This window comes from Pezoporus flaviventris, unplaced genomic scaffold, assembly GCF_033815535.1.
Source record: "Pezoporus flaviventris isolate CSIRO_AGI_PZ_B2104156 unplaced genomic scaffold, CSIRO_AGI_Pfla_v1 ptg000088l, whole genome shotgun sequence".
In the NCBI taxonomy this organism is placed as follows: Eukaryota; Metazoa; Chordata; class Aves; order Psittaciformes; family Psittacidae; genus Pezoporus; species Pezoporus flaviventris.
The window spans coordinates 942,549-956,856 of NW_026892636.1; the positions used below are offsets into that span (position 1 = coordinate 942,549).

Consider the following 14,308-nt stretch of genomic DNA (forward strand, 5'->3'; position numbering starts at 1 on the left):
AAAGGGCAGTCTGTGTCAATTATCTTAAACATCTGCTGCAAGCAGCTTAGGTAATTACCTCTGGATGGATGCCTGGAGAAGAAAGCTGGGATTATAGAAGATGAAGGCTGACCCAAGCCTCCAAGCACTAAATGAGCCTGAAAGGCTACTGATGGTTAGGAACACAGGGGTCTATCTAGGACCAACTTGTCAGAACATGACTGATGGTCCATTAGACCTTTTTACTGTGCTCCAGGTACTTCCAGAGTGTTTCAGCTACCCATTTTTGACTCCTTTTTGCACAGAGACAAGTCATTCCACTGCTCCACTTCTATTGCAAGACCAAACCCATTCCATTACAACTTCTTTTGAAAAGGGATGATGTTAATCCAGTTCTTTCTATAACATTTTTGGAGGGGTGTAGCAGCAAATTGATAGTATATTCATGGTAACTTCAGTGTCGTTTGCCTCTGCTCAACACACTCAATAGACACCAGATTCTTCCAGTGCCTGGAACGTTTTTGGGTGTTACAATTCACAGTGTTTCTTTCAGTATAGCTGAGTTTTCCCTTTAAATACTAGAAGCCCATGCTTTGAGATTAGACCGACAGCATGAACAGAGTCATATTTGGATCAGATTTGATCCATAAGTGGGATTTATTCATCCATCAGTTGCCAACAGCATTAAGCATTGGTATATGAGCTAACTGCCAAAAGTCTCATTGCAGTCAGGAGAAATGAAGGTGGTGGCTCAACTGTTCATACGTGGGAGTCCAGGACTATCAAAGACCTACCATACATCCCTCTGGCTACCCTAAAGGACACAAGCCATGCCTGCCAAGACCTGTGTCCATACATCCTATGATACCTCAGGAGGAATTGGATGGATCAATAGAGTCTCTGTAGCCCAAAGGAGGATTTGCCATGGCCAGAGAAGACCCACACATGGTTGCATGAACAGACTAAGTTCTCCATCAGAACCAGAGAACACCAGGGTGGAAGGGACCTCAAGGATCATCTGGTCCAACCTTTCTAGGCAAAGCCTGATCTAAGCTAGATGTTCCAGCACCTTCTCCAGCTGAAGCTTAAGTGTCCAATGGGAGGGAATCCACCACTTCCCTGGGGAGACTGTCACTGGGCTACTGATTTGTATCACTGAGCGCCTAGAGGACTGGCTGAGAGATGGACAAATGAGATGGGTTTGGGCTCACCTTGCTACCCATCAGTGTGACATACAGACCAACACATGAGCTATAGGTGTCCCAGGTTATCTTCCAGTCTGTGAACGCCAGTGGTGCCATTCAGTTGGCCAAAGGAATGGCTGAGAAATGCTGCAGGACTCACTGGAACCCATGAGCTTCTGGAGGAAAGCATCAATGTCACCAGCACAACCAGCAACAATTTGCACCAACAAACCTAAATATGGATGGAGAAGAGCAATGCAGACAGCTGTGTTGACCCCTGGTTGGGTTTAGCTTCTACAAATGGCAATATTTTAACAGCAAGGTTTATATTTGGGGAGTTTCTGTGACAACACTTTCACCAGTGATTCCTGTTTGTTCCCACTGTATCACCAATCCTTCAGGTACAGCTCAAAACACCCTCCCCTTCCCTGAAAAGGTGACTAAAAACACATATTCCAGTTATTGCCAGAATAAACTTATTTTGCTTCTTACAACAGCATGACAAGGAGGAAAAACAACTTGTAGAAAGCAGGTAGACAGTCATCAGGTTATTAGGTATAAACCTTCGAAGTTTTTATCACTAAATTCCTCATCTTGTATCAGCTCTGTTGTGTCTAAGCATGTTTTGAGCCTATTAATTTTCCTCTTATAATGAAGGTGATAATGGAAAGGGGGAGTTTCAAATAAAAAGTACATTGAAGTTATACAGAACTGAAATCTGACATAAGGAGGTGCCATGACCCATAGGCTGGGTGGGCCTCCGCCACCTGAAATTCAGATGTCCTGAAGTTAAATATATCAGAATCATGATATACGTTCTATATGCAGCTAATATCTTTATATATCTTTATTATATCTTTATGCACCACCATTCACTTGAGCCATTTGAGTTCCTTCTAAGGAGGGAGACTGAGATCAGATATAATGTCTACTTATTAAACTCCATTTTTGGCCAGTGAAATCCCACAACTAATGGTCTTGTGGATACAGAGAACTACATGCTTAGAGAAAAAAAAAAAAAGAGAATAAAAATAGAAATGTGTTTTATTGCAACAAACGCAGCATGGCTTTACTGTACATTAAGTTTGAATATACGTATTGAACAATTCCACTCAACAGTACATTTAGGAACCGTCACTGTCCAATCCTTTGCTCTGTATATTAACAAAATCATTTGAAGTATTTCTTCACTATAAAAAGCACTTTGAAGGATTAAAGCGCAGCAGGGAAATCTTCAAATACCTTTGAACATTCTTTGATGGGTTGTTGATCAGGGAAGAAAATTCCGAGAAGCTCCTCTTCAGCTTCCCTGTTTCCTGCAGCTTTAGGGAACTTTTCTTCCTCCTCTCTCCTCCAAGCCTCCTTGGTCTGCTCTGTGTGTTCTCCTGCATGCTCCCATCTGTCATGGGGATTATCTGGAAGCACTGAAATTCACCTTAAGTCCATAGATCACATCTCATGGCTGGAAGAGGTACAGCACTTGGTAGAGTGTCCACCATACTGGTGAATGATGTCCCAGCTGTAAGAGACCACAAGTGGGCTCTTGAAAAGACAGCTGAGAAAATAGTCCAAGTCCTCAGCAGAAATCTCATAAATGGGTTATTTTAACAGGACCGAGCCTTGTCATCATATTTCCCTTCAAGAAAGAAGCGATTTGGGGTTGCTTAAGCAATGGCAGGTACATAGGAAAATCCAACATATTCTTGCCTTCAAATATTCAGGAACAAGTTGGACATTTTAGCATGTTTCATCACAAATCAACCTTTGGTGGCTCTTCAGTGAGTATGTGTTTCTCCTGTTATGAAATACACTATCAAGAGGCAAATGTATAGCAAATTACTCCCACATCGATAAAGCTGATCTACAAAATGGACAATAATATATAGAAGTATTATCACAGCTTCTCTCCAACCTCAAGAAGACTCAAAAACACCTACCCCACTCCCATCACTAAGTGTCAAACCATTTACTACTTTGGCAGGGAAATAATCGTTCTCCCCACTGTTCTCTTCAGAGCACTCTTTACCTCCTTGTTCCTCAGGCTGTAGATGAAAGGGTTCAACATTGGGGTCACCGTGGTGTAAAAGACAGAAACTATTTTGTCCCTGCCCAGGTTGTAGCTGGAGCTGGGCCGTAGGTACACGAAGATAAGGGTCCCATAGAAGATGGTGACAGCCACTAGGTGGGATGCACAGGTACCAAAAGCTTTGCCCAGCACAGAGCCTGTCCTCATGACGGTGAAGAGGATGTGGCCATAGGAGATGAGGATGACTGATATTGTGGTGACCTCATTGAAGCCCCCAAAAGCAAACAGCAACACTTGGTTGAGGGAAGTATCAGAGCAAGCCAACTTTGAGAGTGGTGGCCCATCGCAGAAGTAGTGGTCAATGACATTGGGGCCACAGAAGGACACCCTCAATGCAAAGCCTGTGAAGATGGCTGAACTAAAAAGCCCAACTGCATAGGACCCAACTAAGAGGGAAACACAGACCTTCTTGGACATGAGGATGGGTTAACGCAAGGGGTTGCAGATGGCAACATAGCAGTCATACGCCATCCCAGCCAGGAGGTAGCACTCTGTGATTGCAAAAGCAGCATAGATATAGAGCTGTAGGAAGCAGCCAGCAAAAGAAAGTCTTCCTTTCAGACAAGAGGTTCAGCAGCATTTTGGGTGTCACCACGGAGGAGTAGCACAGATCCAAGTAGGACAAGTGGCTGAGGAAGAAGTACATGGGGCTTTGAAGCTGGGAATCGAGCCAGACTGCAGCAATGATGCCAAGGTGGTGACACAGATGAGCAGGAAAAGCACAAAAGGGTAACCTGGAAGTCGAGGCAATCTGTGAACCCCTTGAAAACAAACTCTGTCACCGTAGTCCAGTTTTCCCAGGCCATCAGTGTCCAAGAGGCTCCCAGTTCCCAGGCAGCAGGGTGGTTTCCATGGGCTTGGTTATGATGGCTTAATCCCTTGCTTAATTATTAGTGGGATTTAATCCTGTACTCTGTAGATAATGAAGACATTCTCTAATGAAACACAGCCAGGCACCTTGGCAGGATGCTTAGGTGGTCCACAACCACCTGCCCATGCAGGGAGTCACTGACTACATCTACCACTCAAGCTCTTAGATCAAGCTTTGTATATATGTTCTACCTTCACACACCGATTTCAAAGGAAGTCTGAAGCCAACAAAACAAGTTTTCCCTTGGACATCACCGTGGTCTTCACTATGTTTCCATCTGCCTGCAGTTTTCCCCACATTAAGGGAAGAGCAGCTCAGGTTGACTGCTCTGATAATACACAAAGTAAAGGAATATTAACTTTCGTGCTGCTTTTCAGGTTGAAGATGTCCCAGAGACTCTTTTCATTACCCCAGGTAGCTCAGAGTCTGAATTTGTTGCTCCTTAGTCTAAGTGCTCAGAAATAAAAGCAATATGTTGGTTTTCATTAAAAACAACTGATTAATAACAAGGTTAGTGGCTAGTTTGGGGCTAAACTGCATCTCAATAACTGCTCTCATCTCAAAAGAATAAATACCTAGAAGAGAGAGAAGGGCATATGCATTTATCTTTGCTTCACCAGTATCTTCCAGCTTCACTGGTGACTTGTTAAAAATGTGCTTTTCCCTTTAATTTCTATCATTCAACTTACATCTTAAGCAAACAGCAAATACTTTCAAGCAACTGATTTCCTGCCAGATTAAGGTCAGGAAGTAAAACTTCCTTTTAGAAAGGATTTATAACATAACCATGTGTCTCAAACACAGACATTTGAGAGGAGTTTAAAACTAGTTCCACCACCATCCCCCAAAACAGTACCTGAGATGCCACTTCTGGTTTCCTGTTGAAGACCCAGCCTCTTTCAGGCTGAGCTATTATCGTGCATACCTCTTGTTCCTTTCTCCAAGGAAATCATTCAAAGACAGATTCTGCACCTTATCATTGCTGAGGGGAACTAGAAAGGCAACAATACAGACAAATAGAGCATATCCTATTGAAATTGTCTATGCTGATCTCTTAAATAGGATAAAATACATCCCCAAAAAGGATTGTGTCAGGAGAGGGGGTAAATACATATTAGACATTCCTTCTGTACATGTTTATATTTGTCCGAGTATAACCATTACCACTAAGCAAGGAGATGTTTGCAAAGAGCTTTTACTAAGACTGGAAACCCATTACCAAACCACAGTGTTACCCACCTACTCAAAACATCATTCTACAATTATATTTGGAAAATGGAGGTGATACTAATGACCGGAGAATAACACTCCAGTATAAAGTTCAATTGATCACTCTAATTCCCACACTGAATAGACTATCTACTCAGGTGGATAAAGGCCTATTAGCTCACCCTGGGACAATTCATCACTGCTTCAAATGCCCATTTCTCACCCTTCAATACAGTGGAAGCCCTAAAGCACCAGCTCAGGTGTTGGCCATCCAGGCACTACATGTGGATAATCCTATTGGGGCTGGAAAACTGGGCACGCAAGTGTGCACAGAGGGACAGCAGCAGCTCCAGAGAAGGAGTCACTTGTACTTCATGTTGTATTTAGGGACCCTCTGCAAGATCAGGAATGTCTCTAAATCCCTCCTCATTCTGTTGCCAAGGTGAGACCAAAACCTTTGCATAGTCCACAAGTATGCCAGAAGCATCCTATGAGCTGCTCAGCACTGCTGCTGTGTAGCTGTGCTCTGGCTTGGCTCATCCACTCCATGTCTCTCAGATTCCCAAGGACCACAATGCCTTTCAGAGGTGATTTCACACCCTTTGCTTTTTGCTTCTCTTTGTTTACCTGAGGTAAGTCACGAGCAGCCCTGAAGGCTTCCTCCCAGGAGAGCGCATGCAACTGTATTTACAGCCTCAGCACCACAAGCTGGGCTCTTGGAGTCTGAAGGAGTTCACCTCTCTTCACATCGGGTGCTTAACAGAGTTGATGCCGGCACGTAGATGTTCTCTGCTGCTTTGGGGATTAACCCATGGCTCCCATCACTCGGTGGCAGAAGGAAGTCACAGGAGGTAACATCAACACAAAGCAGAGCTTTACCTTCATTGAAGCAGTGGCATTTCTTCTTCATGTCCTCAGGTCCTCTTTGGGAAAGCTGTGTCAGAAAACAGCCTTATCAATGTGGGTTCTTTTTATAATAAGAGGGAGCAATGTCTGATGCAGGTTGTGTTTCTTTTACAGAGGCTGCTAAAGCAAGATGCACTGATTTATTCAAGAGTTAAATGAAGATGAATCTTATTTTGTTACAAAGAAATGCAACATTGCAGATTGTCAGCAGAATATAGTCACTGACTAATATAGTCAGTAACAAATCAGCACATTGTAACATCCACTCCTTTTTAATGCAAGCAACTTAATACTCATAGGTTTAGGATGCTTAACTGTGCTGGAGCTCAGAGAGGTATAAATCATGTGAATTTTATCTGTTATGAATAAAGTCAAATAGTTTGATAAATGTGATTTGGTGACTGGAATGATATCTAAAAGGCAAGGGAAAATGCGTGCAGCTCATTCACGCGTAAGCTGGATTTCACTGGGACTGGGACTTTCTATCCCCCTGGTTTACATGTGCTACTATGAGGTTTTCAGTTGTCTTCTGTCCAAATTAACTCTGAAAACTGAAGAGTGAAAGTGAAGAAAGATCTGATTCTTTTCTTTAATCTGAAAACACACGCACTTGAATAAATCCATGGTTTTAAGAGTCCTAGCATTGAAAATACTGTTTGTTCCTAGAATGCGGTCCCAGTTCAAGATACCTCAACTGTATAACATAAAATATATATAATTTGGCTTAGAAAATAGAGTGGAATATACAGTAATGTAGCAGTTAAACTGGTCATTGTTTGAATTACAATATGGTCCAAAAGTGCCTAAATAAATCCATCGTTTTAAGTGTTCCAGTATAGAAAACCAAAAATGTCATTTGTGGCTTCAGTGTGCTTCCTGTTCCTTTATAAATAGACTAAGTGAAGACCAAAAAACCATATGATTTTGGTTAAAAAGATAGCATAATATATGAATTCAACCAAAATGTGGCACTTAAAAATGTGATTGATTGGAGTCAAATATGGTCCGAAAATGAATCTCCACTTCTAAAAACTGTTATGTTTCTCTTCCTTTTGCCTCAGCAGGTAGCACCAGGTCATGGAAGGAAATCAGACCCAGACTGAATTCATCCTGTTGGGAATTACAGACAGCCCTCTTGCGCAGACCCCTCTGTTTGTGTTGTTTCTGTTGATTTACATTGTCACTCTGGTGGGGAACTCTGGCATTATCATCTTGGTTCGGGTGTCTCCCATCCTCCACACCCCCATGTACTTCTTCCTCACCCATTTTGCCTTCACTGACATCTGCTATTCCACAGTCATCTCCCCCAGGATGCTGGCAGACCTGTTATCAGAGGACAAAACCATTTCTTTTCTTGGCTGCATGATGCAGTTCTTCATGTTCGCTTTCTTTGCTATTAGTGAGTGCCACCTCCTGGCCATGATGGCCTATGATCGGCACGTTGCTATCTGCCAGCCCCTGCTTTATGTGACCATCATCTCCAGCCGTGTCTGCTGGCAGCTGGTAGCATCATCCTACCTATTTGCCTTCCCCAGTGCCATCATCTTTACATGGTGCGTGTTTGGAGGTTCCTTCTGTGGTCTCAACCGCATTGACCACTTCTTCTGCGACGTCGTCCCTGTGCTAAAGCTTGTGTGCTCCGACATGCACAGCAGTGAGATGGTCATCTTTGCCTTCATCACCGTCAATGCGGTGTTTGCAAGTGTGGTCATTCTTCTCTCCTACATCTCTATCCTGCGCACCGTGCTGAGGATGTGCTCAGCACAGAGCAGGGCCAGAGCCTTCCACACCTGTGCCTCCCATTTGATGGCTGTTTCCATGTACTTTGGGACAGGATTCTTCATGTACCTACAACCTCCTTCTAGCCACAGAAGCCTGGATAAGGTGGCCTCCATCTTCTATGCTGTGCTCATCCCCATGCTCAACCCCTTCATCTACAGCCTGAGGAACAGGGAGGTGAAGGGGTCTCTGATGAAATGCGCGAGGAGGTTTTTCAGCTGCTGGCAACACAGAAGATTTCTGTCATCCAGGACATGAACAGTTCATCTCAAGTGAGAAAGCCTATAGGGCACTAAAACAAAGGGATTTTTCCCAATAAACCCCATGATTTGATGTAGAATCTTCCACACTTCCTGCACAAAACTCAATTACAGATTTTAATGAGATATAGATCCCCAGAATCACATCTTCCTTCCTTGGAAGGAAACTAAAAGGAGAAGAACCTCAAACTTCAATTCATTTCATAGTTAGCAGCCTGTAGGAAGAAATTACTCTGAATTATCCCAGGCCTCTTTCCCTCACAGGAAACACCAATCAGCTTTGCTCAGTTATAACTTTTGTCACTGATAAAGATGTCTTCTTCTTGCAAGATTCTTGACCTTGTCCCTCAGCTCCAGTAAAATTCCTCACTCTTACCTGTGAGCTCTTTATTAACGCTGCTGGGGTGGGAGGGAAGAGGAAGTGTAGTTTTACATTTGCTTGCTGAAAAAGAGTCAGAGAAAAGGTTTCAGAAGATTCATGGCATTTGTTTGTGCCTTTCAAAGAGAAGAAGCTGGTGGGAATCAAGATCTCAAGTTGCACCTTTGAATATCAAGATTTCATTTAAAGTAAAAAGTTGTAGATGATATAATTCATAATGGAGGATGATGAACTGTGCTGAGACCACCCAGTGTCAGGGACATTTTGGGCACATCAGGACCTCTTCCCATTCATTGTAAGTGGTGTTTTACATTCATCTGAAATAACCTTTTACCTAAATGGTGAGAGAAACAGAATTCCACTTGGAGATAAGCACCTACATCCCATGTCCATGCCTTGCTCATGCTCAAGCACACCAGGAAAACCAAATTGTCTATTTCATATAAGAATTAAGTTTGTAGGAAGCTTCCATAGATGAAAGACAAACCTGAACACAGAATTGGTGGTAACTGAGAGCTGTCTGGGTCTCAATAAGGCCAAAACACACTGATGGGGAGAATATCTTTCCTTTAGCTGTTGTGAGTGAGAATTAACTTATATTGGGAAAGTATATGGATGGTGAACAGAATTTTTATGTGCTCAGAAAAACAACAGTATGAAAGCATACACTGTCATAGGTGTGGGGGCAACGTGGCTTCGACCTGCAGTCAATGAAGGAGCCAGAATCTGTATCATTAAACGCTAAAGGGCTTGGCACCTTGGATATCAGAGAGCTTCCTTCAAAACTTTCACCATATCTTGTTTTCTTCCATTTTGTTGGATATTTTGGCTTACACTATACATATAGAATCATAGAGCCACAGAAAGCCCAGGCTGGGCCTCAAAAGATCATCTGGTCTGAGCTTCTGTAGAAACAGGAGTCTAGATGTGCAGTCTCATGTGTAGGGCTCATCACTGTCTGATGAATTATCCCACTCTGGTGTCCTTATTTCCTCTTGGGTTTAAGAAAGCTTCCAAAGCAGAGACAACTGAAATGTTCAAACATTTACCCAGACTGGATGATACTTCACTCACAGAGGACTGGATTGCCATAGTCCTGTGTGGAGGAAACTGCTTAGTGAGTTGGCAATAGAAACCTCAGTTTAACATGCCGGGGAGGCAGCATGGTGAATTCCAGCAACACAAGAAACAGGCTTGAGGTTTTGGAAATACATTTTCTACTGAGAGCATCATCATATGAATTCTGTTTCAATCTTTGCAGAGAAGGGATCTATAAAATGCAGCCACCCCTGGCTGTAGACACAAACTTCCCATGTCAAATACATGATAGGGGTCTTCTGCATAAATGGTTCTGATACCTCAAATAGCAAGCACCTTTTGGGCAGGAAGAGCTGGACATGGGTCTCTTTGCCCTGTGCTTCAGGTGCTGTTAGATCAGCCTAAATGTTTTGGAGAAGGATATTGTTTTTTGTGGAGATGATTCAAAACCTGGCCTCTATTGACATGAGCATTAAAGATGATATTCATATGACAGCCTTGTTAACCTAACAATTAGTTAGCAATTCTCATCTTTAGATACCATATAGTCCCTTCAGTTCATCCAGTCCCAACCCCCTGCCACAGGCAGGGTCACCTTTCGCTAGAGCAGCTTGCTCCAAGCCCCTGTGTCCAACCTGCCCTTGAACACTGCCAGGGGTGGAGCATTTACCACTGCTTTGGGTAACCAGAAGTCATGAAGTAACGTGTGTCTGGTCCTGAGCTGTCCCAGTTATTTCTTCACGATGATGACTGCACCACACAGACATAATTCCATCGTCCTAGACCATTATCCCAGTGAAACATTCACATGAGCATGGGTAGGTGGATCAGATTGGATGAACCATGTCAGGAAGCATAAAGGCATCTGGGACAGAGTTCAGTTGCCTGAACATTGACTATTAACACCATGGAAATGCCCCTGGGGCTCCCTCTGAGGTTGCAGGATGTACATGTCAAGGGCTTGCCAAGGTCCTGGGCACTTCAGGACAGAGGAAATGGCACCACATTTCTATATAAGGGAGACCAAACCTGACCTGGGGCATTTCACTGCATCTGTCTCCTTCCCTTCAACTTAAATGATAGTTTTCCCCACCACTTCTAGGAAAACATGCAAAGAAAGTGGTTTTTTAGTCCTTCAATTATCTTATATGTTTTCCCCCTATATGAAGTTTTAGTCCAACTGAAAGGAAAACTAAAATACCTCTTTTAAGAGTGTTGGGAGGAGGGATTAGGAGATCTGAAGTAGTTTCACCTTCTTCGAATTTAGATAATTAAAAGCTGAGTCATTAAATCACAGTTTTGTGTCTCCATCTGTGCTCAGTGAAGGTGTGTTTTTGTATCTCTAGTATTTATTCAGATAAAAAGAGCAGTTTCAAGAGTTCAAGTTGGAAGACACACACACACACAGAGTGTCCTCCCCTCACTGTGTTTCCATCCCCATCAGAGGCTGGGGTCAGGCTGCATGAACTGGGCTCCTTTTAGACTCATTGAATGAACCAGGTTGGAAAAGCCCTTCAAGCTCATCCAGTCAAACCCTTACAACAGCACTGCCAAGGCCACCACTAACCCATGGCACTGAGGGCCTTGTCTATAGGGTTTGTAAACACTTGCAGGGCCAGTGTCTGCAGCCCTGCCCTGGACAGCCTGTTCCAATGCCTGAGCACCCTTTGGGGCAGGAATTGTTCCTCAGCTCCATCTAAACCTGCCCTGGTGCATCTTGAGGCCATTTCCTCTTGTCCTGTCTTTTGGATTAAAACAAACTGAAAATAGATTTGAGGGGGCAACTGATGCAGTTTAACCTCCAGGAGGCCTTCAGATCCTGACTGGAATTAGTTTAATCCAGAGAAAGCTATTCTGACATGCATATACATGTCCTTCTGATGTTCAGACCTGCTCTGGACCACATCCATCCTCACCAGCTGTCCTAGGATGTGATAAAACATCCTTTTATTCCCAACCACCCTAGAAGGGACCTGACTATCTCATAACTAGACAATGAATTTTAGATGTTGAGTCGGGTGACCCATGCTTATTCTCCAATCCCAAATTCATAATGGTAGGAAAATCACATTTATGAAAGCCAGGAAGACATGGAGGATAGATGTAGTGGACTTCAACTTGCCTCAGTTTAACAGTTTAAGAACATTTTTAGCAGGTAAAGAACTAAAGAGAGACACAAATAAATCCATTCCAAGACAAGTAATAACAAGAACTTCAATGTATGAAGTGTCCTTGAGGGGGCTGAAAAGTGAAGAGAAATGCAATGAGCTTCCCCAGCTCCCTTTATTAGGGGTCAAAAGTAGGAAGGGACAAAGCACCCCATTAGCAAGAACCACATTATCTGCACATGTCATGAAGTCAGGGATGTGTCTTTAAAGAGAGAGTAGGACCAAGCTTGCATGGGCACAGAAAGCCCTCCAGCAGGCCCAAAATCCAGGCTTTCACAATACAAGCAGTCACAGCTGTTTCCATCACAAGTGATGCTGCTCACTTTGCAAAAGCAAGAAGTGGTCCTTGGGGACCAACCACCCTTGCAGGAGTCATCAGCTTTAACAAGACCTTCTGGGGTTTACCAAGGAAGTTTCCTCATCACCACAAAAGCTTCTCAGAAAACTTGGATGTGACTTCCCTCATTCTTCATAACAAGCCATCAGAGATTAATTAGCTGGGGATAACAAGAAAGAAACTTTCTTCTTTGTTACCAACAAAGTTCACTTCTACAGCTGCCTTGCTTGACAGAGATGGCTCATGTCCAAAGCCAGTGAGTTGGAGGGTCAGTGTGTTGGCATGTTTGTGTATTAAGGACAATTTCATGGGCCTGGATCATAGAATCCAGCCTGGTTTGTGTTGAAAGGGACCTTAAAGCTCCTCCAGCTCCAACCCCAACACCTTCCACTGGAGCAGCTTGCTCCAAGCCCCTGTGTCCAACCTGGCCTTGAACACTGCCAGGGATGGGGCAGCCACAGCTTCTCTGGGCACCCTGTGCCAGCGCCTCAGCACCCTCCCATTGAAGAGCTTCTGCCTAAGAGCTCATCTCAGTCTCCCCTCGGGCAGGTTAAAGCCATTCCCCTTGGCCTGTTCCTGCAGGCCTTGGTCCAAAGCCCCTCTCCAGGTTTCCTGCAGTGCCCCTTATGGTATTGAAAGGCCACAATAACATCTCCCTGAAGCCCTTTTCCCCTGTTGCTGACCATTTCAGTCTTTTACCACACTCCTCACTGTTCCTCCCCATCTCCTTCCTTTCCCTTTTCGGGCACCGCTCCCTCAGGCTCTCCTTTGTCTGGAAAGCCACACACTGGAAAGGAATCACATCCCCAGTGTAGAATCTACACATTTGAAACCCAACTATTGAAATCCTTTCCAATCAAAATGGATAAAATACATTCCCCTTGTGTTGACATTTTAAACTTACCAGCTGCCGGAGACATACCAGACATCTCCAAAGAGGAGGGCACTCACCCTCTTTTAGACGTGACTTAATTAAAAACCAAACATGAGTGTCTCTCCTTATCTATTTATGAGACAAAGTCCCATTACAGCTAAGGAGACTCAGGCCAATGCAATCAGCAGAGCTCATTCAGATCTCTTCAGCTGGAGCAATGGAGGTGTCTGCCTTGCAGTGAGAGGCATGAACCCCACCAAATCTCCCTCAACACTAAAGGGAGCTGATGAACCCAGTAAACACATAGGGGTGACATGGTGCATTCAAATGTAAGGAGACAAGTGCTTGCCTAAGGACATTTGAGGTGATTGTAAATCCAATCACTAAGTACCCAAAAAGGGGAGGTAGCTCCTACCCAGCATTTGCTCAGCTGCCTTTAAATGAGATTTAACTACAATGAAAGCAGCTCCAGCTGAGAGTTTGGGAGCTAAAGCCATTAGGAGCTCATCAGCAGGAATGCCAGAAGCCAGCCTCCTCATTGCCTGCTCATCATGACCCAGCAGGAAGATGCATTGCAATGCTGGCTGCTGCTTCTGCTTCCTGGAACCTCATGTGGTGTTTGCTCTGCTCTCCTGTTCAGATGATAACCCCATTGAAGGCAGTGGCAGCCCTTAGACACAGCAAACCACTCGCTTCCTTAAACACACACAACAAGGAGCAAAATCTGGTTTTGAGAGCAGCAGCTCCAATGTGAAACCACAATGAGCAGAGTGATAGGGTTGTACCCACAGACTTGTGTTTTTAAGACACTAAGAGCTCATGTTCCTGTTTAAACACTTGGTGATGGTGAAGGAGAGAACAGCTAGACATAAAGTCATTGAATATTGTTGTAGAAGGCACCAGAGAGACCTTGTTGTGGCCTTTCAATACCTTAAGGGGACTACAAGACACCTGGAGAGGGGCTTTGGACAAGGGCCTGTAGGGACAGGCCAAGCGGAAATGCTTTAACCTGCCCAAGGGGAGACTGAGATGAGCTCTTAGGCAGAAGCTCTTCCCTGTGAGGGTGCTGAGGCGCTGGCACAGGGTGCCCAGAGAAGCTGTGGCTGCCCCATCCCTGGCAGTGTTCAAGAGCAGGTTGGACACAGGGGCTTGGAGCAAGCTGCTCCAGTGGAAGGTGTCCGTGTCCGTGCCCGTGGCAGGGGGATGGAGCTGGAGGAGCTTTAGGCTTCATCTGGGTT

General features: G+C 44.2%; 2 protein-coding genes and 1 pseudogene across 2 annotated transcripts in view; 2 read left to right on the forward strand and 1 right to left on the reverse strand.

The window, feature by feature from the left end:
• The window catches only part of LOC133280763 (olfactory receptor 14C36-like), a 377,076-nt gene that overhangs the window by 227,120 nt on the left and 135,648 nt on the right, over positions 1-14,308 (forward strand). The window lies entirely within an intron of this gene.
• On the reverse strand, positions 3,133-6,239 carry LOC133280744 (olfactory receptor 5AP2-like; annotated as a pseudogene).
• On the forward strand, positions 7,085-8,272 carry LOC133280745 (olfactory receptor 5AP2-like). The gene is made up of 2 exons (XM_061475675.1): positions 7,085-7,093; positions 7,310-8,272. The coding sequence occupies exons 1-2, from the start codon at positions 7,085-7,087 to the stop codon at positions 8,270-8,272; spliced, it is 972 nt and encodes a 323-aa protein (XP_061331659.1).